The 27,895-nt window shown below is 35.6% G+C and overlaps 2 protein-coding genes across 3 annotated transcripts in view; one reads left to right on the top strand and one right to left on the bottom strand.

Moving 5' to 3' along the window:
- The window catches only part of nrip2 (nuclear receptor interacting protein 2), a 33,295-nt gene extending 25,866 nt beyond the window's left edge, over nt 1-7,429 (top strand). The window contains exons 4-6 of the mRNA XM_028043395.1: nt 570-676; nt 2,132-2,184; nt 4,079-7,429. Coding sequence (XP_027899196.1) covers nt 570-676; nt 2,132-2,184; nt 4,079-4,195 — 277 coding nt within the window. The 3' untranslated portion in view covers nt 4,196-7,429. The remainder of the gene's footprint in view (nt 1-569; nt 677-2,131; nt 2,185-4,078) is intronic.
- On the bottom strand, nt 192-27,254 carry itfg2 (integrin alpha FG-GAP repeat containing 2). Of its 2 annotated transcripts, none has more exons than XM_028043394.1 (12): nt 27,033-27,254; nt 26,033-26,128; nt 25,918-25,959; nt 25,672-25,849; nt 25,454-25,593; nt 24,571-24,719; nt 24,410-24,504; nt 24,002-24,055; nt 23,591-23,682; nt 23,353-23,470; nt 18,668-18,841; nt 192-270 (listed from the first exon to the last, which is right to left on the bottom strand). In XM_028043394.1, exons 1-12 carry the CDS (start codon nt 27,126-27,128, stop codon nt 236-238), a joined length of 1,269 nt encoding a protein of 422 aa, XP_027899195.1. In that variant the 5' UTR covers nt 27,129-27,254; the 3' UTR covers nt 192-235. The 2 variants fall into 2 exon arrangements, with proteins under 2 accessions (XP_027899195.1, XP_027899194.1); XM_028043393.1 differs by lacking the exon at nt 192-270 and adding an exon at nt 13,672-13,998 and having other exon boundaries at nt 27,033-27,253.
- Nucleotides 27,255-27,895: the final 641 nt, after the last annotated feature.

Below are 27,895 nucleotides of genomic sequence, written 5' to 3'. Positions count from 1 at the left end.
GACCAAAGATACTTGGTGAAATTGTGTGTTTTTGTAGTGTATGAACATATTTTATACAAATGAAGAGTGTTAAATGTGTTAAAAAATATGTAATTTCTTACCTGAGGGTAGGGTTGGGGTAGGGTTGGGGGTTAGGGTTACCCTAACCCCCACCCTAACCCTAACCCTAACCCTAACCCCCAACCCTAACCCTCTTGCCTTGGTTGTAGCTGCTGACAGCCTTGGGTTTCTTTCCTCAGTTAAAGCCACATCTCCATGTTAGCCACCATCCTAAACCAAAACATGTTTGTAATAGTGACCACTTATTTTCAATAATATCACCATGTTGTCAAGTTATTAAAAAAAAAACAGTTCCATTTTTAAAAATCTTAAGATTCTAGTGGAATAGACAGCTAAACAAATGTGAAATTTTTATTTCTCCTTTTGATTTCAAATTAGTTTTTAAAGTAGCTGATAAACCGATAAATGAGCTAAATTATTAGTGAAAGCTGCATATGGAACATCAACCAGGTAAACATGCTAATTACTGAAGTTACTGTGAGGATCACAGTGTGTGTATGTCTCCTCAGACTGGTTCCCAGTAAGGACAGTTCACCATGCGGTGCTGCCAGTTCAGTGACTGATCTGCAGCTACAGCTGGGCAGGCAGACTGTCCGGTGTTCAGCATATGTGAAAGGTAAGGACATTGTTATAAAACCGATGTAAACTAGCTTGGAAACATTTTAAGGATTTGAATGTGATTTTGTATTTTTTTAACTTGTATTGATATTTTTATTAATTAAGAATTTGTCCCCTTACCTTTGTAATCAATTTCTGCCATTTTAAAACAGTCAAATGTTTCAGATCAATCAAATTTTAATAATAAAAAGAGCTAAAGTAAGTACAAAGAGAAAACATAACATAAAAACCAACCAGGACATACAACTACGCCTCTCTGAGCCATAATTTCAGAATAATTTAATTTCTCTTTGGGATTAATAAAGTATTTTTGAATTCGAATTGAATCCATACTAGACAATAAATCAATAATATATAATCGCAATAAACATGTGATCAATATCAGTAGATAATACGTCTGATAGAATATTCAATAATATTGTTGAACTCCAATCCAGAACCAACTGCTTTTGCCACTCTAGCTGACTCATTCTTTGGTTACCTAGCAACAACTCCCTCACTTATTCTTTGGTTACCTAGCAACAACTTGTTAGTAACTGGCACTGCAGCAGTTTAAAGTTTTGCCTCACAACTGCTTAAAACTAAAAACACAGCTTGGAGTGAAAACTGTGGATAAAACAGGAAAAGCTTCACCTACAGTTTGTCAATATTTCAGATATTGAAAACAAAAAACTAATCAATAATTATCAATATCGACTGATATGACACGCTTATATCATGATATGTTTTTAAGCCTAAAGTAAGTCAACCATTTTAGATCCAAGGTGTGATAAATTTTATGATCGTCATACCGCAAACTAATTAGAAATCCAACTTTATTGTAGTAAAATTTCTGTATAATTCTTTTTATTTAAATTCTTATATGCCTAACTCAATGGATACGAGTCTGAAATCTGCACAGAAAATGTATCCGTTTATAATCCAAGTCCTGTTTGATAACTCGCCTAGCATTTAAATCCTGTTAGGAAGTGATATGTTTGTCTCTGTAACCTTGGGATTTGTGGCAGTAATTTCTGCTTCCTGTCCAGGTGAAATATCTGAAAGGAAATATGATCCCCATCTTTTATTAACACAGATCAAATCAAAAACGTTTCGGTTTTATATGTTTGCATGTCAAGAAATGGTTATCAAGACAAATCCTAGATGGTCTAAATGAAGCTAAATGAAAAATGAAGCCACACCGTATGGACTTAAATCATTCTAAACAGTGGAAAACAAATAATTCAAGACACAAATTCAACTCCATACCCACAGATATTACGTTTTTATGATACAACACCAACCCTCACAAGTACAAGCTCAACAGCTCTCATTATCACACAAAGGAATATTTTTGTAGAACATCAGTCTAATTTATGCATGTTCAGATGAGGTGGTTAAATTGCTTTCATAAAGCAGTTCTATAATACGTTTTATTTTCTCTGCTCTTATCTTTCCTTCTCTCCACTTTTAGAGGATGAGGTGTCTGAACTGTGCCTGGGTCTGCAGACTCTGTTGGAGCTGAAAGTAAGGTTCACTTTTTATTTTAATACTTAGTGAATAAAATGTGCAAAAAAAGAAGTAGTCCAGTTTGTAACTAAAATGCTAAATGGGAAAAGCAGAAATCTGTTTTAAAAAAATGGAGGCAGGAGAGAAAAACAGAAAGTAAGTTCATGGTGTGAAAATAATGTGAACTTGGATTCAGTTGGAGCGTTTCATGGAAGGTGATTTTACCCTCTGGCTTTTTTTTCATTAAAACCTAATTAAATATGACTAGAGGCCTGAAGTACGAGAAGCCTAATTAGAATGTTGTTTTAGTGTGTAGCTGTAAAAATATCACTGCTTCTCCCATAGATCATAATGTCCAGTCCTCCAGACTGGAAAATAATTAAATTTCAAAGCGAAAGTTATATCATGTCCTCACAGGCCTGGTGAAAGAAAGCAAATCCTGCATCAGAGCAACTGTTGACTGAATAAAACCAGAAAGTTATTGATTTCATTTGACTTTAATCAGTCTGTTGCATCATGCTGAAGGATCATCATCTACTTTACAACAGGTTCCCAACAAAGAGCTGTAACCTCTGGCAGGGAACCCCCGCTGTCAACTAACAGGAAATGTTAAGAAATATCAACTTTTACAATGTTTTTCATTCACTATTCACTAATTATTACATTCATTTAACATAAATGCTGTCTCGTAGATTTGGATTTTAGACGGCCATAAGTTCTGTGGCAGAAAATTTTATCATCAGATAATACAATTTTTTATCACAATCCCTTTTTTTGATAATATGTAAAATATCATATATAGTATATGTATATTTTTTGCAGTAGTATCCTCCACAGTCGGGAACTTTCGTCTTTTTTTGGTAAAAACGTTCCCATTTATAGCTAGCTACGCTAACTTAAAAATTTGACTGGCAGCCAATCAGCTAAAAAACATAAATAACATTTAAAGCAATTATTTTAACATATTTTATTTGGAAAAAACATGATTGAATAATAGATTAATCTTTATTTTCCCCTCATCTTCGCTTCAACTTTCTGAGGCCCTCACAGCGCCCCCTAGTGGCCCTTTGAAAAATACTCCTACTACACTTGAAATGAAACAAAACTATCTTACAAGTAACTTTTCACCAAGATAGGAGCTTGTCTGAAGTCAATAATTTCTTAAAATTGATGAAAAATACTGTTATCTGCCAGTGGAACTATAACGTTTTCATCAATTATTGATTCCAAACGAGCTCCCATATCTCCATTTAAGTAATGATTAAGTTAGTACACTTGAAATAAGGCAAAACTAAGACCTGCAAACTAGAAACCAGACTACAATACTTGTTAAGATTTTGTGTTCTTGAAATTCATAACTTGAAAAAGAGAGGTTACGGTGCAAAAACGCAAAATCTCAAGTATTTTTTTCATCTAGTTTCTAGCACAAATATCTTAGTTTTATCTTATATCAACTTTACTAACTTACAAGAAACTTTTCAGCAAGTTAAGTCAATTACTTAATATTGATGAAATTGTACTTATTTCACTCTTAAAACATATAAGTGAAATAATCCGTCAATTTAACTAATACCTTTTCATCAATATTAGTGGATAATTTACTTAAAACAAGCTCCTGTATCTTGCTGAAAAGTTATTTCAAGTATACAAAGAGATTTGCTCTAGAAACTAGACTCAAAATACTTGGTAAGATTGTGTGTTTTTGCTGTGTAGAAAGTAGAAAATATAATCAGTTAAAAAGGTATGAAAATATGTAAGTTTGATAAATCAGTGGAGAGTTTTCCTTGGTTTTTGGATGATTTATAACCGAACCGTCCAACAGGCCTTGGATTAGCCTCCTGAAGTCAGGCTGTCAGCCTGTTTAAATTATTTACAGCAGTAATTATGTCTCACCATGTGAATCCTCCCTCAGTGCTGCTTGGATCTGAACAATCGGGTTCTGAAGCTTCAAGGCTGCGACGACGAGCTGCCCTTCCTGAACACTGTAACCGACGGCCGGTGCCAACACGACACCAACGAAAACCTGTGAGCCGACTCCACATCAGCTGCCAAGTCTGGTCATCGCTAACGGGCTGCAGCTGCGAGAAACGATGCCCTTTGTTTTTATCTGGACAGTCCAATCACAGCATCACTGCCAGAACATGGATGAGCGTTCACCTCTGTTGTTCTCAAGCTTACATCTTCATGTCTGCTGAGTTTTGACATGATTTTCTCTTATAATTGTCTAGCTAAGCAGAGCAAAACCTGATCTCTCCAGGTTTTGGGATTATGCTGTATTTTCTCTGTTCTGCTGCTTACGAAAAGAAAAATATTTATGACAATTTGAAGTGAATTTATATTGAATCTGCTATGATTTGGCTGCTGAGGAATTGTGTTGAATTACACCTCAATCACATACTGAGATTTTTTTCCACTTTGGTTTTTTTCTGTTACAAAACATTCTACAGTTCTGTTAAACTACGATGACATATTAGGGCCGATGCAGATAGAAAAAAGGAGTACATTGCTGTAAAAAAATAAACTCAAATTTTGAGAATGTTCTAAAAGAATTTCTGAAAAAAAAACTTGGAAATTTAGAAGTTTCAAAGTCAAACATTTGCGAGAAACAAATCTGATAGCTTGAGGATAATCTGAGAAATGTTGTATAACAAACAAAAACATTGTCTGTGCTCCAAACAACGAAAATTTGCAAGAAAAAACTCAGAAACTTTGAGATTAAGCTGAGAATTTTTTCTGGGAAAAACTTTCAAACGTCAAAAACTCTGAAATTTCCATGTTTTTGTAAAGAATTTTTTTAGATTCATCTCAAAATGTGAGATTATTTTTTTCTTGAAATTTGTAACTTTTCAAACTCAGAAATGTTCTTGTTTTTTCTAGAAAATTTGATGGAAATTTAATTCTTTCTCCTCTAGCTACAATGGCCCTGATTCGCCGCCATAGTTAACACCGATGTTTGGTGTTTTAAAGTTTAATTTCTTTTTGGCTAAACAGTCACTCCAATTGGCAGAACAATCAGAAACCCGAAAAATGTTTTGGATTAAACCAGTGCTTTCCAACAATTTTAGCCTTTTGATTCTACTCATACTTAAAGATGACCTTGTAACTAATTGTAAAATTGTGGTCAATACTGAAATTTAAGATACAACGTATCAATTGTCTTACTGTCATCATGACCAACTTTAAGTTTAAATGTTTCTCAGTTTATCTTTTATGCTTGTATTAAAGTTAAAAGTCAACCGTGTTCAACTTACAAGGATTTTCTTACTGTTACGTTAAGTGACGGGGTTAACTACTGTTAGCAAAAAAAAAAAAGCTAGTAAAAGTGAATATATTTTTACTGCTACTGAGGCCTATAAACCCTGAGGTGTATGTTCATAAATGTGTTGTTCAGTACAGTATGTGAGTGATTTTATGATGTACAAACACACAGAAGCACAAACAGCTAATCACTTTATACATGTAGCAGCAGCCATGTTGGATCTCGAGGTCCATCGCAATTTACTTTTACACTGCAATATTTTTAAAAAGTTGCTTATTTTATGGAATTCGATATTCTAACATCCAAGCACAAATGGATCAAGCCATTGTTTAGCTGTGATGATGGTGGCTTTTGAACATTTTTATTCAGAAAACTAAACATTTACGAAATATACTTTAACACCCAATAATTCTTGTTGATTTGTTCAATTTCAAACTCTGAATGAAAGCAGTTAAATAAAAAACACCACACTAGACTACTAAGACTTCATGTTGGCTTAATGTTTGTACATCGCAATAGTTGGCTGTTATCTTCAGAAAACTTTTATTATTCACATTTAAATATTCCTTTAATTTAAAATAGACATTTTTAAAGGACTCATTTGTTTCAAACACAGGAATCTGTAGGTATCCATTCTTTTCTATGCAGCTGAACCGTTAGCGTGCTAGTTAACCTTTAGCATGTTAGCTAACAGTATCAAACCGTTATGGATGTGAAATATTACAAACGTAGCTCACAATTTTATCAAATGCGTAAGTTTAAGATTTGAACAGTTAAACATCAATGTTAGATTAACATTTCAGGTTAGATTCTATCAAGCTAAATATATTCAGTTTTAGCGTTTTCTTCAAGCTATTTTTAGCATCGATAGCATCTCCTTACTGTCAAAATAATATTTGGTCTTTTGGCTGGAAATCACTGGATTAATTAATTTAAGAAACGACTGAGTAAAGTGTAGTTTTGTTTTGTTTCTGTTAATTTGGAGAGAGACGGAAAAATAAAACATTACCCCAAAAATTGTAGTCCTTGCAGTAAAGTGGTATTGCATAAAATGATGCAATACCACTTAAATGTATTTTAAAATATTTTAAATTCGGTTTGGCTCAGACCATTTCCTGAAAATGTTCCAACTTTCTACAACTTTTAAAAAAATAATTGTGACTGATTTTTTTTATTTTTTATGTTTTCCACACACTCCTCACCCTAACGGTAATATAGATTTTATAACAGCACTGTCCAGAAAATTCCCTAAAAACAATTAAACATTGATTTGATATATTTGAATCAGACTCAGAAGCAACAAAAATACTAAGTCAGTCCAGATCTGCATGACTTTGTCAAGTTCAGCCTTTGTATAAATAAGTCTGCATGTGGTGTTCTAGTCAGAAAATGTCACGTTGGGAGTCTGTAGGGGCAGGATGTGAGTATGTTTTGTGTGCATGTTTGAGTTACAAGTCATACCGAGGTTTTGTTCCTTTTTCACATGGGAAAAAAACTGAATCCTTCCCGTTTTCCCAACTGGGTCGAAACAGAACACCCTGCCAAAAGCCTACCCCAGCTGCCTTCATCCTCTGCCTCTTTTGGGAGACTTTAATCATTTGGTAACGGCTCAGCTCCATGCCAAGGTCTCCTCTTCATGCTAATCGTTATAGATATGGTCTTTATCAATATAAATATTTCACCATTTCTGTTTCTGATGCAATTGTTTCTGATTTGTCCATATAAAATAAGCAAACCTGGCAACCTGAATTATGTTTTCATGGTTCAGAGGACAAAAGCTGTTTATCAAAGGCCATCATGCTCTGCTTTCAGCCCAATCATGCTTACGACTGTGCTGCACAGCATCCATCCACACACAGATTGGCAATATTTGTTTCTTATAAATGTAGTAGTGAAATTCCTATGCTGTGTGAAAGGAATTAATGTATTAAAGAAATTTATTTTTGGTGTTTTACCTCTTCTGAATAGTATTTTCTCTGCTTAAAATAAAATCTGTATTCTGGCTAGCTGTTTTCCTTAATATTTGTGGAAACTAGTTACACTACGGGCTAGTTTTGTAATGTGGCAAATACAGAAGTGGACTGGGGCCGATGAGGGAAAGAAATTTTTTTTCATTTAATCTCAGAATTCTGACTTTTTTCCAGATTTTTTATTTAGCAGAATTTTGACGTTTTTCAAAATTCTCATTTTATTCTCAGCATTTTGACTTTTTTCTCAGAATTTTGACTGTAATTTTCACGTTGATCTATGCTGACTTTTTTTCAGATTTTTTTTTTCTTCAGAAAAAAAAGACTTTTCTCAGAATTTAAATTTTTTCCTAGAATTCTGATTTTCATCTCAAAATTATCTTTTTTCTTAATTCTGACTTTAATCTTGGAATTCTAACTTCTTTTCAGAATTATTTTCTTTTCATCATTTTGACTTTCTTCTCAAAATTCTGACTTTAATCTCATAATTTTGACTGTTTACCTTCAAATTTTGACTTTTTTCTCAGAATTCTGACTATTTTGTGAGAATTCTTTTTTTCATCTATTTGATTTCCCCCCCCCAAAATTCTGACTTAATCTCAGAATTTATAATTTTTTTTCTCAGAATTTTGAGTTTTTCCCCTGAATTCAGTTTTTTTTATTCTGAATTTTGACTTTTTCTTGAAATTCTAATTTTAATCTCAGAATTCTGACTGTAGTCTTCTGAGATTAAAGTCTGAATCCTGAGAAATATCTAGATTAAAGTCTGAATTTGGAGAATTTTTCAATGGCTCTGTTCCACTTCTGCAGAAAAAGATCCCTTGTCTGTAAAATGACTAAGCAGCCTGTTTGTAGGAGGGCTCTGCAAGAAAGAGGGTCAACGCAACCTATGACATTGATTCCCATAGACAAACTATTGGCCCTTCTCTGCCATCCTTCTATAAAAAGCACAGAGAAAGCAGATGTTCCCACAGCACCAGAGGGAAATGACCCACAGCCAGTTTGACAAACACACAATCTCATCCTGCTGCACAATAGATTTTTTTTCCATGACAGAAACACAGCACTGCTGTATACATCATGTCCAAACGTTATTGTCATATAATAAAATCACTTTGAATTTACTGAAATCATATTAAACAATGATTCCACCAGTAAACAAATTTACAGATCAACTGCAAAAACACAAAATCGCAAACGTATTTTGCAAAATGTATTTTGCCAAATGTTTTGCAGTTGAAAAACATGTGCAAACATGTTTCTAGGTAGTACTAGAAACATGTTTTTCTAGTGCAAACATATTAAAGACACTTGAAATAAGACAAAAATAATTTACAAGCAGCTTTTCAGCACAATACAGGAGCTATTTTTAATCACACATTACTTAATATTGATAAAAAATAACTAGTTATAGGTGAAATAATCTGCCAATGGAGCAAGACATTTTTCCAACATTAAAAGTTAAAATGTCTTGTTTCACTAGATCATCCTAGCAGAAAAATATTTTATCAAAAAGCTTTGATTTCTTCCCCCCAAATTGCTGTGTTTCCATTAAAGCTACAGTATGTAACTTTTATGAAAAATATAGTTTTACATATTTGCTGAAACTTGTTACTGTATTGTGACAGTAAGATATGAATGTTCTCCCAGTGCTGTCTAGAAACAACCAATCAGAGCCAGGAGGCGGGTCTTAGCGCTGTCAATCACCTCTCCCACACTCCCCTTGCTCTCTGCTAAGCTGCAGCTAGCATAACATAAATGGTCAGCTATTTAGCGTGCCCACTGATGATGGCGAATGAACAGTTTTCCTGTAAAGGCAAGTTATTAGCACATTTAGCAGGGATTACATGCGGTTGATTGACAGCTTTAAGATCCTCCTCCTGGCTCTGATTGGCCGTTTTTGGTCTGAAGCGATGGATTTCTTCAGACGGCAATAAAAGCTCAAAGAGGAGGTGAAGGAGATCAATCTTTTCACAGATTATCTGTCTAAAATTACACTGTCACAACATGGTGACAGTTTTAACAAATATATATATAAAAAAACATTTTTTATAAATGTAAAATAATGCACCTTTAAGCAAATTTATTTTCATAATTCTAATTTGAGCAATTACATGGTCAATGGAAACATAGCTTGTGTGTTGAAGGAGTACTTCTCTTTTAGTAGAATCAGACATAATGTTGATTTTTGGGGTGCTTAAAATACACCAAAAAATATAAAGTGAACCCATCTAGTGAGCAGGAACAGACACTGACAGCCCTGGTTTAAATTCACAGCACAGTCCAGACCAACTCTGCAAGCTAAAGCAAGTCAAACACCATCCAATTACTGACTGGGGGGGATGTAATTTGATTTCTTCTTGAACTCTACAGTTTCTTAATGTCTAAGCTGCTTTCAGCCTATCAGACCTGTCGGTTGATGCTTTATTTTATTTTGGCTTCGTGTGACAGCTCGCTGCGTCGATAAGTCAGGAAACGGGGGTCTGTTGGGGGGGAACGGGAGAATATAAAGTCACACCAGACCTTGTTAGAGAAGGGCCCCCTTTATCCACCCCCGTCTACTGTTTTGAGTCATTTTCTACACCCACATCCTGCTAACAGTGCAGCCGATAACACCTCTGGTTGGAAAGTTCAGTTATTCTTTCCTAAATCACAAAGTTATGCTTTCGCTTTGCACAGCCGCCTTTGTCTCTGCAGCAGCTACAACTCAACGTGTCGAAACCACAAACTGTAAAGCAGAAAAGGAGCAAGTGCTGAATTCATTGACCAATCTTTATGCAGCAGAGCTTCGATATTTAAATGTTAAACAAATTTAAACAGAAACGGCCGCAAATGCAAAAAATGATTTCATTATGAACTGAAAAGCTATCCGAATCATAAATCAACTGTTCTCATATTTTTTGAACAGAGAAGTAGAACATCATTTCATTTATAACACAGAAACAATGTTTAGAAGTGGAATAATCTACCAGTGTAAAAACAACTTTTTAAAAATCAATAATGAAGGAATCTTAACGAAAAGTAACGTGTTAATTCGTCTCATTTCAAGCGTACTAAAAACTAAAACAGAAATACTTGGTAAGATTTAATATTAATGCCCCTTTTAAAACACTTGGTGTGACTAAAGGATCCTTAAAGGTCAGTGTGGGCAGAGGGACTTGACTTAAGCTCATGTCTCGCTCCTTCCTGAAAACCCTGATCACAGGCTGCTCACTCCCACACAACAAGTCTGTCATGGGTGGATTTTACTCTGCCTGCTGCCACACAAAGCTTCAAATATCTATTTGCCCTTCATTTCTTGTCAATACCGTCACTCACCTTCTTATTTATTTATTTCCTCCATCTGCTGAAGAGATTAAAACACACAGTGAACTGTCTGGTTTAGTAACACATTGGGAATGACTCACAATTTGAACCGCAGAGTTTTATATTATCGATCAGATTAGAGCTTTTGTGGTGACGGAAAAAACTTGTATAATTTTCTTTCCACTTCACAACAATGCACTATTTAGTGAGTTTACCACATAAAATCTAAATAAAAATGTTTTACTTGTGGCTGCAACGTTACAAAATGTGAAAATGTTTATTATTGTTTTATTAAAGTACTATAAACGCAACTTTCAAACTTGACCGTTCCAAACGAACCGTTCCTGACGCAGAGTAAACCAGTACAAGCTAGACGAACCGAAGTGAAGCTAATAGCTGTTAGCAGTGAAGCTAATAGCTGTTAGCAGTGAAGCTAATCTCGTAGCGGCTGGCAGTGAAGCTAACTTCAAATCTTTCCTGATTATCTTGAGACAATTTAGTTAAAATCATTAAAACACAACAATAAAACAAGCACAGGTTCATAAAAATTAGCCAAGCTTAATTTACTAGGCTTTTAACAGAACGGGTTTGTGGCCGAGACAAACACTTTACCTTTTTTTAATCTACGGCATATAACGTTTCTTTAAGCCAGGCGATTAAAAATAACATGGTGTCCGAGAAAAATGGTAAAAATCTCTGCAGAAGCTAAAATAAAACTCATAAAGCAGCTGAATCTTATCTTTTCAAAACTGCCTTTATTCAGGAAATAAAAATGAAAAAATACTGCCATAAAAATGTAACCTTATACAAACAAATAAGTCCATAAACCAGACGCTGCACAGATATTTTTAGTCAAACCTCCATATTTTGCCATTAAAAAGGCCAAACTGCTATTTTGTTAAGCATAATTTGCTTAAAACTGCCTCACAGTTGCGGTCACCCAAGAAGCCAGTAATAACGAGAAGGCCAGCGGCCTGGTGCAGCCGGGTCACAGAGTCAGATGTTTCAGACATGTTTCATGCACAAAATTTATGTCTGGGAAAAATCCTGGAGCAAAAGTCAAAGCCACAGAGGATTCATCATCATTGGAGGCCAGAGAGGTTTCTGCATACTAAGCTGACATTTTCTCTGGGAGATCATGCTCAGGAAGCCATGTACATCGGACAGCTTACATATTAAAAACAAGAGCCTGGTTCTGCTTGACCATTAAAGGTCATAAATGAGCCTCAATGAGCTCACAGAATGGAAATGCTCAGCACTTATAAAGGCAAGCTGCAGCCCAACAAAGATGTGCTCTGATACAACTGCAAATGTTATGATTATAAAATCCACTTATCTATAATAGGGGTCAATCATTTTGTTAGGATGCATTTCCTTTTAGGGACGCAAATGTTTTTTATTATCTTAAAGCTTCAAAAAATAAAAATGCAATCCACTTGTTCTTCATTTTGACTACACAAATTACCCAACTAATGACTGAATGATGAAATATTTCTCCGTTGTATTTAATGATACAGGAATTGAATTGTCATAGTGACAAAAATTTTATTTTAATTATTTGGAAATATTAAACAATGCAACAGGATAAAGCAAGCAAAAATGAAGCCACTAATACTACAAATCAAGTTTCCTTATTATTAAAACGCTGAACAGTTATGAATGTCAAACTGATAATTCAACACAATAAATTAATTCAAATACAGCAAGCTGTTTAAAGATATGAAATAATAAACAATTATTTCAAGAAAAATGTTCTCAAGACAATGAGAAATTATGGAAATGAAATTTGACGCATGCATTTTGTGAAATTCAATTACAAGTTACACAAGATTGTGTGTCTGTAGATGAACTTTTTATGCAGGAGAGAAAGACAAAGACCGAAGCATCCAGAATGTCCAAAAATCAAATGTGAAGAAGAAAAACTACAACAATTTGCAGCAACTTCATAAAAAGCAAAGATTGCAGAACAACTGAGCTAATCAGTGAAACTCTAGGTGTTGGACTGAGCAAGTCTCTAAAGGGCAGATGAGAGGCAGCGGCCTCCCAGGACACCTGAGCTTCCCCCAGTCAAACACAAACACATCTCATTTATTTTTCATAAGACACAGGCAGCCAAACATGGGCGGTCACTGGATCCTCCCCAGAGGAACAGTGGGTGATTCCCCAGGCTTCCCAATCGTCACACCCTCCGAGATTGCTGCTCGCCGCTGAGACAACACTGCCGTCTTGCTGCCTTTTCATTATGTAACAAACGCTGTTATGTAACATCAGTAGGGCTTTATAAATTTAAGAGAATTCACTAGATAAAAAAAAAGAGGGGATTTCTTTTTTCTTGTCAGTGATTATTTGACAGCCACATAAAGGCGGTGTTGATTTGGACTCTGGTGAAAACAGCGAAGCGTTTCCCCTGCAACGCCTCGCGCTTTCAACCTCCCCTCATTTTGTTAGGAGCTAGCCTGAGCAGACAAAATGCAAATGACAGGTAGCACAGAAATAACAGCAGCAGCAGCAGCTGGGGAACGGTCTTTATTACAGAGTATTTACATTAGGAAGAGAACGCCGCGTACCACACATGCATATTGATGCTATTGTAGGTAGGAAAAAAAGGAGGAGTAAATCTCTGCCAAAAACTCAGACATTTTTAGATTAATCTCTAAAAAAAATTTCAAGAAAAAAAAAAAGAGTTTGAGGAGTTGAAAATTAACTAGAATTTATTTTTTAATTTTAAGATTTACCTGAGAAAATTTTTAAAAAGAACGAGGAAATTTTTGGGTTTAAAAAGTTTACAAATATCTAGACAAAACTCAAACATTGAGATTAATCCAAGACATTTTCTAGAAAGAACAAGGACATTTTTGAGTTTGAAAAATCTAATCAAAATTTTCTAGAAGCTTTTTGACTTTTGAACCCCAGAAATTTCCAAGATTTTTCCTAAAAAAATTCTGAGATTAATCTCAAACTTTGAGTTTTTCTCAAGCAAATGTTCAACTTTTGATACTGTGATAATTTTTCCCAAAAAAGAAATAAAAATAATAAGTAAATTTTCATCCAAAAATTTTAAGATTAATTGCACACATTTTCTAGATAAAAACTTGTAAAGTTTTCAGATTAATCTAAATGTATTTTAGTTTTTGGGTAGAAACTCACTCCTTTTTTCCCTGTCAGCTGTGGCCTTAATACGTCGTTGTAGAAAACAGAGAAGGAGGCTGTGTGGTGGAAATCTGTTGCTGCGCTACGTCTGTGCGTCCTGGTACAGAACATTCGCCACCAGATCTCTCACTGCAGCCAGATCTTCACCGTCTGTGGAGACAAAAAGAACAATGTGGCAATTACTGAAGACACCGGATAATCATGAGGGCTTCACAAGTCCAAGTACAGAGAAAAAGTATCCATATCCTATCAACTCTTCTACATTTTCTCATCTTCCAACCACAATTGTTAAACTTTATGTGGTCTTTATGATAAAAAAACACAAAGAAGTGAATAACTGAAGCAAACACGTGATTGACAGTGCTAAGACCCTCCCCCTGGATCTGATTGGTTGTTTCTGACTGGGAGCTGTACATTTCTGCAGATTACTGTAGGACAACAGGAATGAGGCAGAGGATTTCTTCACAAATCTGTCTCGTGTTATACTTTTACGACATAGTGACAGTTTTACCAAATATGTAAAAAAAAACTTTTAAAAGTTGCGTGCTGCATATTTAATGCCTACTTTGTGATGTCAGGCAGGTCCTATATAGATCATTTATTTCTGTTAGTGAAACTGGACCTATTTAATAAGACCAATCACAGATAATTCATGATTTATTAAGGGGAAAATTTGTATTTCTACAATAACCTTAATGTAACCTCACAGCATTGCTTAGCACTAAGAATATTCCATGTGATTTCATCCATTTCTTTTATAATGAGGTTTAGGTTTGGTCACTGACAGCACCGTGACCTTTAAAGAGCAAAAAAGGGAGAACTGCTCACACATTAATATGAACACAAACAAAGGACGGTTACACGAGACGGGAATTCAATTAAGTTCAGAGACTTTTGAAGGCATCCTCCCGGATGCAGTGGAGCAAAAAGAAACAAGACAGAATTACATTTATAAATGAATAAAATGAAACTAAATATATAGTGTATACCAGCAGGTCAAAAAGTTTTTTTACATTTATTTCAGATATGATTATTGTGCAGCAGCAATGGATGGATGATGAAAGAATGGAGAAAATGACAGACAAAGAGTAATTTATATATACTGCTCAAAAAAATAAAGGGAACACTTTAAGTGTTAAACACCTGTTTAAGTGTTCCCTTTATTTTTTTGAGCAGTGTAACTTTTATGTGGAAACAGAAATATGTTTTTATACTTATTCACACTGGAAGTTATTTTTAAGTCAAATTGTGTAGAAATATGTATGAAAAAGAAACAATAAACCTTTTCCATCCTAAATCTCTGACCTTCTGCTATGATACTATGACGGTTGCCATTGTGTGCATTAATGCATGTTAAAGGTGACCTATTATGCTAATTTGAGCAGGTTAAGTTAGATCTACGGGCTACACAGAACAAGTTAATTTATTTTTTTGCACAAAATAATTCTTAGATAATGAGAGTTTAGGTTCTCTTGTCTTTAGTACTTGAAAACGGCTGCAAACGGATGCACAATTATACAACTGTACAGCTCGGACAAGCAGAACTGGAGTCTTCTGCACAACCAAAAAGAATGCAGCAAGTGGTTTCTGGATGGTAAGTCAACAATAAAAAACTTGTGTTTTCTAGCAGACCAAAAGTGCTGGAGCTCCACCTGGGTTGCTAGGTTACAGGTTGGGCAGTGTCTGCTTTGTCAGTTACATTTTGGAGGTTTTTTTAAAGGGCTCATTTTCCAGATATCAAGAAACTTCATCTTACTGCCAAAAATGGTTGGGTGTTTCCTTTAAGCACTAGAGCTCGAATTTTGGATAATATACTCTTTACATATTTACATACTTTCATTATTGATTTATGTTTATTAATTTATTAGGCTTCTTAAACTTCTTAAATGTCGGTATGTTTTATAGGAATTTAAAAAAACATAAAATTAATTACTGGCATGCCGTGGTGGCTTAGGGGTTAGCGCGACCCGTATTTGGAGGCCTTGAGTCCTCGACGCGGCCGTCGCGGGTTCGACTCCCGGACCCGACGATATTTGCCGCATGTCTTCCCCCCTCTCCTTCCCCGTTTCCTGTCAGCCTACTTTCATATAAGGGACACTAGAGCCCACAAAAGACCCCCTGGAGGGATAAAATTTTTTTTTTTAAAAATAAAAATAAATAAATAAATAAATAAAATAAAATTAATATCTACCATCTTTAAACTGTTCAAATCAAGCAACTGAAATTATTTTTTGTCCTATTTTTTAATACTTGTATACCTGGTGAAAAAGGAGGTTTAGTTTAACCTGTATTAATAGTTATCAACATCTGTCTCACTTCTGTTGATTTACAGACAAACTTTACAGAAAACTTCCCATTTGTTGATTTCAGGTGAGAAAAAAAAAGCCTGCTTACCTTCTCACATCACAACTCCTCAGGAATGAACCAAGGTATTTGCTTGAGTTGGAACAAGCAGACTGAAGTCCTTCATCACAAATTTAAAAAGTAGGAGTAGCTGGCTTTTTTTAGAAACCTTTTCCAGTTGCAACAGAAATCCGAAAGGTTCTTAATAGTCAACGTTTGGCCTGAGGGCACGTATTAATAAAAACGACAGCAGGGGAGAGGCTGAGTGTTGCTGCGAGATGTTTCTGTTAGCTTAGATTACACACAGTACAGACTTCTAATTTATTTTTCCCATTTTTATCCTTATGGCAGCCATTTGGTATATGATCATTAAAAAAGAATCCCAAATATAGATTGCTTCTCTTCTTTAAATGAAATCCGTCACCATTTTTCTTCTGTTCCTGGTAAAGTTAGTCTCAACTTTGACATGATGTGTAAAAAAACAATCTAATTTGTCATTTAAATTGAATCTTATTGAGTGAAAATCACTGCGACAGCAGCGAGTCTAATGTTTCACCGTGAAAGATAATTAACAAAAGAAATTAACATGAAATAAACAACCATGGAGGATTCAGAATAATAATTAACCAAATGCTGACTGAAGGCAAACGTTGCGTTTGTGATTAATACAGAGAAGCAAGAAGAGAGCGGCGGGGAGAAGAGAGGAAAAGCTAAGGAAAAGCAAAGAAAGGAAAAGCAAGCTGCAGATTTGTCCGTATTTGGACAGGATAAATTTCCCTCCTGACCTCCTCTGTCAGTCACTATGAGGGTTTTATGAAAGACTTTTATTAGCTGTTAAATAAAACGCCAGCAGCAGAAGCAGCATCTAGTTAGCTTAGCTTCACATTAACGCTGGAAAATGGAAAAAACAATCCTGCATTTACTTTTTAAATTCTTTATACTTTTAATCCTGATATATTTAAACTTTGTCATAGATAGATTTAATACAAACAGAGCCTATTGAAAGAGTGCTGTTACTGCGATCTAGTAGTTTGTTATGGCCAATTAACAGACTAGAAACACAACCAATTTTGAGTTTTTGAGTACCGATCATCTGCACCCAATACTTCAACAACCTGCAGCGACTTATAAAATGTCTCATTGATGATTATTAGCCACAACATAAACATTCATCCAAAAGCCCACATAGGGACAGACATTATCAACTTGCTTAGGCTCAGAATACTTAAGATAATTTACAATAAGACTTTCCCATATACAAACAAATACATTGAAATCTAATTTATGCAGTTTTCTTTATTTTTGGCATCAAACTGTCTGACTGGAGAGAAGTCCTTCAACATCCATTTTCTAAAAAAAACAGAGGAGGTTTGCTGAACTTGATTTAGATTTTGTTCTGGGTTTTCTCTACGTTTATTCAGGTTTTCTTGTGTTTATAGATATATATTTAATGATCAAATGTAAATGAGAGGCTTAATCTGCATTCTTGAATGCATAAATTACATATAAATACAATATAAGCACCGTAAGTGATTTTTTTTTTTAACATTTATTTACTTCCTCACTCATTTACATAAAGATTAAATTATTACTATTACGTTGGAGTTGCAAATAATTAATTGACTTATTATCGATTAATAGTTTAGATAAAAATGAGTGCCAATCGATTAACTAATAATGACCGTTTAGGCCTTATTTTAGTGTTGTGGTTTGGCTGCCGTCCAGCAGAGGGCGCCGCTGCTCATCCGTAAGCGGAGCCGAACAGAAACAAATATGGCGGAGAGCGCCACCCAGAACAGGAAAGTGAAACTCTGAATGGAGTCCGGTTTTTATGCGGTTCTGTTTAATATTACCATTATTAGGCACCAAAAACAAAAATAACAACAATTAGGTCAATTAACAGCTACTGATTGACCTGGTAATATGATTTATTGTTGTGTTTATCCTCGTGTTACTCTTCAATTGTATTTGTTCTCTTCCAATCTTCACAAAAAATAAAAAAGATAAATCACATGTATGATGAGTCACATCCCGTGGCTTAAAGCCAAAGTTTAAGACTTTAATTAAACACTTATAATCTGCTACTGACTTCTTAAAGGTTGTGTGTGTGCAGCTGGTTTGATTAAGAATGTTCTGGTTGGATCTTTGAATTTCACAGATTAGGCAGAAGTGCCAGTCCTGCTTTGTCACTCTTCTCATAGGCAAATAAACACGTTTCTGAAACTGTGAGAAGAAAGTGGGCAGTAAACCTCACAGAGAACCAGGATTTACTCTCCTCCGTCCTCATTACCATTCAGGTCAGAGTCTGAGTGCCAGCTCAGGACTGAACGTTTGTTGGCTGCAAACAGTCACAGTTTGTCTTCTGTTCAAATAAAAACTCCAACTGAGGCTATGTTGGCTGAATTTAATGAATGATGTTCTGGTTGGAGCTGAATGTGCTTCCTGGAGACCACCTTCGAGTTGTTTTTGTACTCACCAACTCCCAGAGCCTCCAGCTGGCTTTTAAACTCAGGCTTCTCCTCAAGCACTCGCTGCAGGTTGCTGGACTCCATCCGCTCAAGCTCCACCTTCCAGTAGATGTAGATTTTCTGGTTGAAACTGACGTACACCAGACAGGGGCTGTTTTTACCCTCCTTGCATGTGTACTGACCTGAAATCACAGATTTAAATCCACATTTTGAACCTAAAAGTTTTGTAAAATAAGACCCATCTGGTCAGGTAACATTCACAATCTTCAATGTTTTGGAGGGATTTTATGTAACAAACCAAAACAGAGTAGTTCATAACATCTAAAAGGCGAAATTAAATAGTTTGCAGAAGAGCTAATGTTAACATTTTAGCTAATGAAAGCATATAAACAGCAGCTAGCTTAGTAGAAATGGTAAACTAATAATACCTGATGTGCAAACTTGAATATATTATTTTGTGTTAGCATTTTGCCCACTGTTACCATCAAAGACAGGCGGTTCTGTTCTGCAATAAGCTAAAACTAGCATACTAGCTAATGTTGGTATTTTATCTAATGACAGTACAGTATAGCAAATAGTGAAAGACTTTCAACACTGCCACGGCTGCACATTTTGAATCCCAGGTTAAGCACAATGCTACTTATTTAAATAATTGTTAGTAAACAAAACCAAAGCAGTCAATTGACCCACTCATACAAACAATCTCTTTTACAAATATTCCGAGATATTTACATGCTTTCAAGTTCAGTTTATTTTTCAACTTAAATTAGTGACTGTGGAAAGTCACTTGTGTTGTGTAATTGACTTTGCAGCAATCCCTCATACAGACCATGCATAGAGCGACAATGGAAAAGAAAACTCCCCTTCAACAGGAAGAATCAGGATCAGCTTGAGCAACAACCACCAAATAGGGGTTTGTGGAGACAGAGCGTATACAAAAAGAAAAGAAAGAAGTGAAAATCAAGAGTATATGTCCCAACAAAAATCTTATGTTGTTAAGTTTGCTTGCAGTTCACAACTGTGTAAAGGATAATGAATGAATTAATTAAATGGCCTAATAATATAGGTTGTGCTGGGTATGAAAGAAAAAACGATATAGACTGGAAAAAAGACAGAGTGGTTGAATCTGAAACACATTTCTCATGTATAAAGTACTGTTAGCCTAAAGTGTTGCTAGCACTACTGATGCTCTTAGTAGTATGGTAATATATGATCAAATACTAAATAACTCCGACATGTAGATGATGGTCTATGTTCTGTTTGTTAGCAAATGAGCTAAATGTTAGCATTTCAGAAAGTACACTAAATACTGGTTGTATTGACTCTTTGACACTACGTCATTTTCGAGGCGCCATGACGGACCGAGCTACTTAAAATTGTTTTACAAAGTTGTTTTTGCCAGTTTATTCATGGTCTCTACTTGTTGGGAGTCGAGCTAATTTATCTGTGAACGTAACACACCCGGTCGGGGCCCATAGACGGCGATATTTGCTAAGCTAGCTGTTGGAAACAGCTAACTTAGAAACCGACCCGTACTCCCTCCCTCCTGGCGTGTTGGTCAAATTACAGACGTTCACTGAATTCACAAAACATAATTTATACCACCATGTCCTAAACGCCGTTTTTTCTTAAAACGGAGAAGCATTAAAAACGCACAAAAGACGAGATGCTAACTAGTTTGTTTCCATACACGTTAGGCTACATGACGGAGCGCCGCTGTCTCCATGGTTACAAACGGTTACACGCATACCTTCTCTATAATGTAATATTTATAATTATAGATACTTATAAAGTAAATGAAATTTTTTCTTCTCACCTTGTAAAAAGTGTTCGCTGCAAATCCGCGGTTACACCGAGGGCTGTCAATAATAATGACTGACAGCTGCTATCCATCGCCGCCATATTTTTTCTCATTAAAAGTTATAAAATAAAACGACAAGTTTGGTTTCTATCCTTGTCTGTTTATACAGCCGACGGCGCAGCACTCTATGACAGTTTTTAGAGTGAAATCAACTGAGCAGAAGCATTTTTAGGCTACCGGCTGCCTGTTTTTTGACAGGCTTTAAAGGAGCGCATCGGTTGTTTGGAATCCATCATGGCGGAGCGGGCGGATGTCTGAGGAGCGTGACGTCACGTGTTGAAACGTTAGCCACTGTTAGCTAAGATGCTGAGAATGTTATGATCAATAGACTGAGTTCAGGTGGTTTCGATGTTCTGGACTTTAATGCCCTACATTCTACATTCAGTTAGGTGGATCCAAAGATATTTGAAAACTCCTAATTCAATGTGGCTTTGGATTCATACACAAGTCTTTAAATCCTTGGGTGGCCGAGACTTTTTATTAAGTTGTAACTACAAAATAGAAAAGCTCCCTGTTAATTTATCTAGCTTCCATAAGCAACTACTTTTATCCTGGATATTGGTTTATAAACATAACTTTTCCCCTCATAGCTGTCTTATTTGGAATAACCAAAAATATTTGCTTCAAGCATAAATCCCTACTTCTTAAGAATTGGGTGGATAATGATATTCTATCTGTAAAACAATTGTTTAATGAGGATGGTCAACTGTTTAATTATGGTGAATTTCTTTGTAAATATAACTTCCCTGTGACCCCTAAAGAATTTGCTGTTGTTTTCGATGCTATTCCAGCAGGTTTGAAATATCTTATATCAACCCTAAGTAGAGCCCATGTCCAATATCCCAGATTCCCAGAGTTATTTACTGGTAAATCAGACCCGTTCCTTAGTATTACAACTGGAAATAAACATATTAGAGAAATAATCCAGAGGAATACTGTTAGCAAACCTGCCTCAATCTTTTTTGGAACAATCTTTATTCAGATATTGATTGGGAACAAACATGGCTGTGGCCAAGAAAGTTTTTTGTCTCAAATAAAGTATGGGAGGTGTCTCTTAAAATTCTACACAGGTGTTACCCAGTAAATTCAGCACTGACTAAATCTATTCCAAATATTGATCCTCTTTGTTCCTTTTGTCACATCGAACAATAAACATTAACCCACCTTTTCTGGGAATGCTCTTTCAGCAAAACGTTTTGGTGTGACTTCAATATTTTCTTCAGTCAGAAATGTAATATACTTCTTCCTTTGAATGTTAAACATGTTTTCTTTGGTATTTCCAATAACAGTTTGTCTGGGAAAGAATATATTATAAACTTTCTTATTCTGTTGACTAAGTTCCACAAACATGCCTGAACATTTGCTAAAAACAAACCCAACCTCACTGTTTTTAGAGCTTATGTAAGATGTTCTTTGGACTCTTTGAAAATGTGCACCAACTCTAAAGCTATGAAACTTATAACCTTAAGTGATGAATTTGATTTGTAAACTGTTATTTTTTCTTTTATCTCATGGAATCCTGTGGATTTGTTACCCCAGCACCTGGAGCATACTACTGTCTGCAAATGTATATTCTTTATTTGTAAATAAAGTTTATAAAATAAAAATAAAAAAATAGCTAAGATGCTGCTACTAGCCAAAGTAAACATATTAGTTATTGTGTGCCTATTGTGTGGGCAACACAATAATGTTAGCTTCTGGTAGCAACATGCTAAAAGTAGCATGTTTCCAGTGATGATCTATTTCAAAATACAGATTTCAGAATCGCACTATGGGCTAACACAGCTTGCAAAACCATTAAGCTAGCACACTAGAATAAGGTTATTCACTAAACACTGTCCGCTTATGCTATTTAGTATAAGTCCAGCTGTTCAGGTTAATAAGAGAACATTAGTGAAACGGCATCATAAAAAGCAAAGAACACAGCAGAAAGGTCAGAGATGAAGTAGTGGAGAAGTTTAAACCAGAGTTAGGTTCTTAAAACAATACGTCAAGCTTGTGAAAACCTTTGCAGCACTGTCAGGTGATCAAAATGAACAACATGGAGCAAAAGGAGTCAAGTGTAGAGGAGGACTTAGCTCCATTTCAGCAAAGAAATTTACCTAAAATAAATCAAAGAAAATATCTCACGGATTAACAGTGCCATCTAGTGGTGAAGGTTTAGCTCTACACCTGGCCATTGAACGATACAACCAGGCTACAAAATGTGAGGGGGCAACCAAAACATATTTCAACGCTTGTTTTAATCACTTCTAAACCCAAATGATTCTAAATATTTGAGTTGATTTTCTATGTTTAACTGTCATTTATCATTTAGAAGCTGAGTACTAAAAAACTCAGAAGCTACAGAGCATCTTTATCATATTTATGATTAAATATTGAGCATTAGGCTTCATGTAAAATTGTTGAATGTCTCCTCTGCAGCTATTTTTGCACCCCAATCAGAAGAGTTTTATTGATGAGAGAGATTAACGGGATCTAAACCAGACGAGGTTAGAGAGGACAGATGGAAGCAAATAAACCCAAGCTGGTTCTTTTCTGTTTGTTTCTTCTTTCTGGACCAGAACCAAGATGAGCACCGGTGTTTTATTTAAACTGTTGACAGTTGACTTATTGCTGTAAAATACTGAGCAAATGTCTCAGTATAAACAGAGCAGTCTCTCATTTCTTTATATTCAGAGCAGCCACAACTTTTTATAAAAGTAACTTCGGAATTTAAAAAAAAAATCTCAATTAAAAAATGAATTTATTTAATTTCCGTTTGGGATTAATAAAGTATTTTTGAATTGAATTTGAATAAAATGAATCTGAATTATGAAGTTGTTGAGTTACCTGCACAGAAGGCGTTGACGTTTTCGTCAAACTGGAAGCGCACCACAGTCCTGTTGTGGTCAATAATGTAGGTCTGACCGTCCCAGGCGCAGGCCACCACCTCCTCTCTGCCATCTCCCTGCAATTAAAGGCCCAAACAAACAGATTTTCACCCAGAAAAATGAACCTCAAACTGATGACAGAACTCATAATAGATTTACTTAAACAACCGGTGAAATTAGACGAAGCACAGACTCACAGTGACGTCGAGTTTCTGCAGAGCGAAGAGCTGATGATCGACCTGAACTGACCACAAGAGCTGCTCTGAGCTGTCCATCAGCTTCAGGGTTCCTGAGGACAAACAGTAACATTTAACATTTTTAAATACAAGAAATTACGCAAAATGTGCCTTTAATAAGCTTTGTTCAAATACATGTGAACATAATACTTGAATTCCTTCATCAGCATTTCACCAAGCTGTGCTGAGTGAAATGCGACTATACTTTGGGTGAATCTAAAGGTTGTAGTACAATAGAGTCCTGTACTACAATAATTAGTTAATCGAGTATTTAATACCTTATATTGCTTTATTAGTGCTCTAATCTTCTAAAAAAAAATAGCTGGTTTTGTCAAAAATAATTATAAAAAGAGACAAAAATCCCTCTCTCACCATCTAAAGTGCAAAGTGCAAACAGTCCACATTTTGAGGATTCCTCTTTTGAACCTGGAAAAAAAAAAAAACAACATAATTTAAAACAAATTAAATCAATATTTAGAGTTTTTGCTTATGTTTTGTTGTGGGAAACAAAACAAAATACATAGCAGAAACAAATGGGTTGATTATCTGTCTGTTATCAACATTTCTAAATATATATTTTTTATTAATATGACATGAATTCCGATTTTTATAAGTTAATTATTTACAAGCTGAACTCAAAGGAGGAGGAACACTTTGACTAAGACATGACCCAGCAATGTTAAAGCTAGAAAATAATTTTTAAAATGTTTAAATAATTTGTTGTAATCTGAATTAAAAGAGAAAAAGTACTAAAACTAGTATGTTAAATAATTTAACGACCTTTGCTTATGCTGCCGATGAGGTGAGTAGAAACGTTTTTGTTGTGAATCCGCCCGCTGGTCAGGTGGAGAACTACATCTCTGGACGGCCCGTCACTGTGAACAGACACGCAGCTGATCGTCCAGCAGCCGAGCTCATGTTCTGGGTCTGACGGGGTTTACCTGCCCGGCGTGGCAGGGGCGTCGTCCTCAGACTCGGTGGAGTCCTGCTGTGTCCAGGTGCAGAGCAGGATGGCGTAACCGCAGCCCGGCTGGGACACCATGAGCTCCGGCAAACCCTCGGGACCCGGGTTGACGGACAGGCTGTCCACCTGCAGAACGAACATCAGAACACGTTAAGGATTATTTAACGACAGAAACCACACAGCTGGGTGAAAAGTTTACAAGCAAAAAAAAAAAAATGAAGAAAAATGGTTCCTATGAGAGGAAAGTGAAAGGTGAGGGACAGATGAGCGGCGCCAAATGAGATTGTGATTGTCAGCGCTAAAACCCACCTCCTGGCTCTGATTACTTGTTTCTAGAGGAACTTCAATTTTTTCAAGTCAAGTCAAAGTTTATTGATGTAGCACATTTACAACAGCCTCATCTGACCAACGAACACAACATCACAGGTAGATAAATGATCAAATAGAAAATAAAATTAAGTTTAGTAAAAATAATTAGACAATTATAAAATTGGCAAAGATACCAAAAGCAAATAGTATGAATAAAAACCAAAACAATACTTAATTTTAGCTCTAGCAATTTTCTTCCATCTTTCTTTTACCTTTTCACAGATTATTTGTCTCATAGCAAACTATCACAACATGGTGACAGTTTCAACAAATATGCAAAAAAAAAATATTTTAATACAAGTTACATACTGCAGCTTTAAACCTGAGGACTCAATAAGTATATTGAGTATATCTGAGTTTGATATTTCATGACTTTCAATGCTAACTTTTCCTGATTTGAGGATTGCAAGCTTCATGGACGAGAACTACCTAACTAAATTGTGTAACTATGGATACTTCTGCACCGTAAATAATATTTAAAAGCTTGAGACCTGTCCCTCCAGTAGCCACTTCTTCAGGAGAACCAGCTGACCGGATCCCCCATCCGAACTGTCGGACGGTTCCTCCCAGCGGAAAGCTCGGACCACCCGGTCTGTGTATCCCACCACCAACTCACATCGCCCATCTCCGTCTACACACATGGAGATCACCACATTTAGCAGGGAATACGCTTTGATTTGAAGCAGATAAATGGAAGCAAAGGTTGTACCGATGTCACTGATGAGGATGACTTTGGTGTTGGCCGGGATGTGCTGGGTGAAGAAGGGTCTCTGGTCGTCAGGACACAGGAGCTCATGCTGGCTGGAGGAGTCGGATTTGCTGGCGCTGGCTGCCGTCAGGTCGAAGAGGTGGAACCATCCTTCTGCTCCCACAGCGACGACGAGATTCTGGAAAACATCCAGGAAGCTGAGTGGATCATTCAGGATCCAGCTGCTTCTGATTTAAATCTGCTCACCTTTCCCTTGTTGCAGACGTCTCCGGCTGCGACGCAGGTCAGCTGGAAAAGCAAAACATGTCAAAGCGGACCTGAAGTCACATTTTGTTTTGTGGTTTTTTTGTTCCATACCAACCATTCCCACACAGGTTCTTGTGATCCAGGGCTTAGAGTCATCATTCTTGTAAACGAGCAGCTTTCCACTTGTGTCTCCAACAATTAGTTCATTCAGCTGCAGAGATGCGAACACAAAGCTTTACTTCATTTATTTATAACTTAGGCTGTGATATTTGCTTCAGTTGAGAAATGTTGATAGAAATGTGAATAAGTTACATTTAATTATCTGATTTTGCGCATATAGGCTAATAAATGCATTTGGTGCTAGATATATTCAATATTAAACAAATATATGAGGACATGTTAAGGCCAATATGGATTGAAAAAAATTTAGGAGTACATTTCCAACAAAAAAAGAAAAAAACTCTTTCGAAATTAATCTCAGAAATTTTCTAGAAAAAAACTAATACATTTTTTTCTAATTTAAAAACTTTTTACATTTGACACTCAGAAATGTCCATGTTTTTTCTGGAAAAATTTCAGAATTTCTTTCTAGCAAACATTGACTTTTCAAACACAGAAATTTCAATGTTTTTTTTCTAGAAAATTTCTGAATTTTTTTTTACGGAAATGTATTACTCTTTCTGTTCCTGGCTACAATGGCGCTAATACACAGTTATACCAATACGACCTCAAAATAAATTAAAACAAGAATGTTTCACAATTTTTTGTTTTTAATGAACAAAATCGCTTATTTATCATTGCTTACGTCCAAGTCGTATAAAATTTTTTTTCAGATGTAAAATAAAATAATCATCTAAAATTTACAATAAAGATTCCAATTAAAATATGATACAGTAAAGATATTTGAATTATTTTTATTTTTAACCTAATGAAATCATCCAGCCCACATACTGCACTAAGGTGAACTTTACTTATCTTTGTTTATTTATAAGCTGTAAAACAAACACAGAACGATAATAATAATAGTAGAAACAGAAATTATCTTCCGTTTGACGTCTAATATTAGGAATACTGGGTCAACTATAACACCAGTGAAGTATAGAGAGGTTCGTTACCGAGTCGTTGTCTGCGTCTCCCAGACAGATGGCGTGAGGAAACATAGTTCCTGTAAAGTCCAAACTGATCCGGTGAACAAAGTTCAACGACCTCATCGCTACTTTATTAAAATCCGCTAAACTGACATGTGGAATACGTAACTTATTCTTGGGCTAAATCGGCAGCTAGCTAGTCTAACGGTCGCTCTGCTTCCTGGTAAACAAAACCACGTGACCTAGAACCAACGGAAGCTCGAAAAGGACAAAAAATCACATTCGCGGACTGATTGGTGCTCAGAAACCATTCAGAAAAACAAAGCATTTTCTTTCTTTTTTTTGTTTTTGTTTTAAACATAACTGGGGATAAAATTAATTAGAAAAATATCAAAGCGTTTTATTTGTAAACATATTTTAATACGCTTTACGGTACTTAGGTTGTGACAAAAAAAATTGACAATTAAAATTACTCGTTACGTTAAAAAAACACCGTGCAAAACAGACAGATCAACGTCTTAATATTTAAGTTGAAATGAAGACATCTAGTGGTCACAATATGCAAACGCACTGAAACGCAATACACTTTATTTTTTTATTTTGGTCTTTATTGTTTTTACTCTATCTATCCCTCCATCTTTCTATCTAGTCCCTACGCCATATTTAGGTTCTGCATGGCAACCCAACCCTATTAAAGAGAAATGTTCATCGGCGTCTTTAAAAGTCCATAATGACTCGTGTATGTAAATATCTGACCGGAGTGCAAATACTGACGTCCGCTAGAGGGCGATGTTTCATTACAACTTAACATGGACAGGAGAAAACACGTTTTCGAGCAGAAGTTGTTGCCTAAACCGTCAACTTGTATTTATATATTAATTTTATATATG

Source organism: Xiphophorus couchianus, chromosome 17 (assembly GCF_001444195.1).
Source record: "Xiphophorus couchianus chromosome 17, X_couchianus-1.0, whole genome shotgun sequence".
Taxonomy (NCBI): Eukaryota; Metazoa; Chordata; class Actinopteri; order Cyprinodontiformes; family Poeciliidae; genus Xiphophorus; species Xiphophorus couchianus.
Note: the sequence above shows the minus strand (reverse complement) of the source record. Positions and strands in the feature narration are given on the sequence as shown.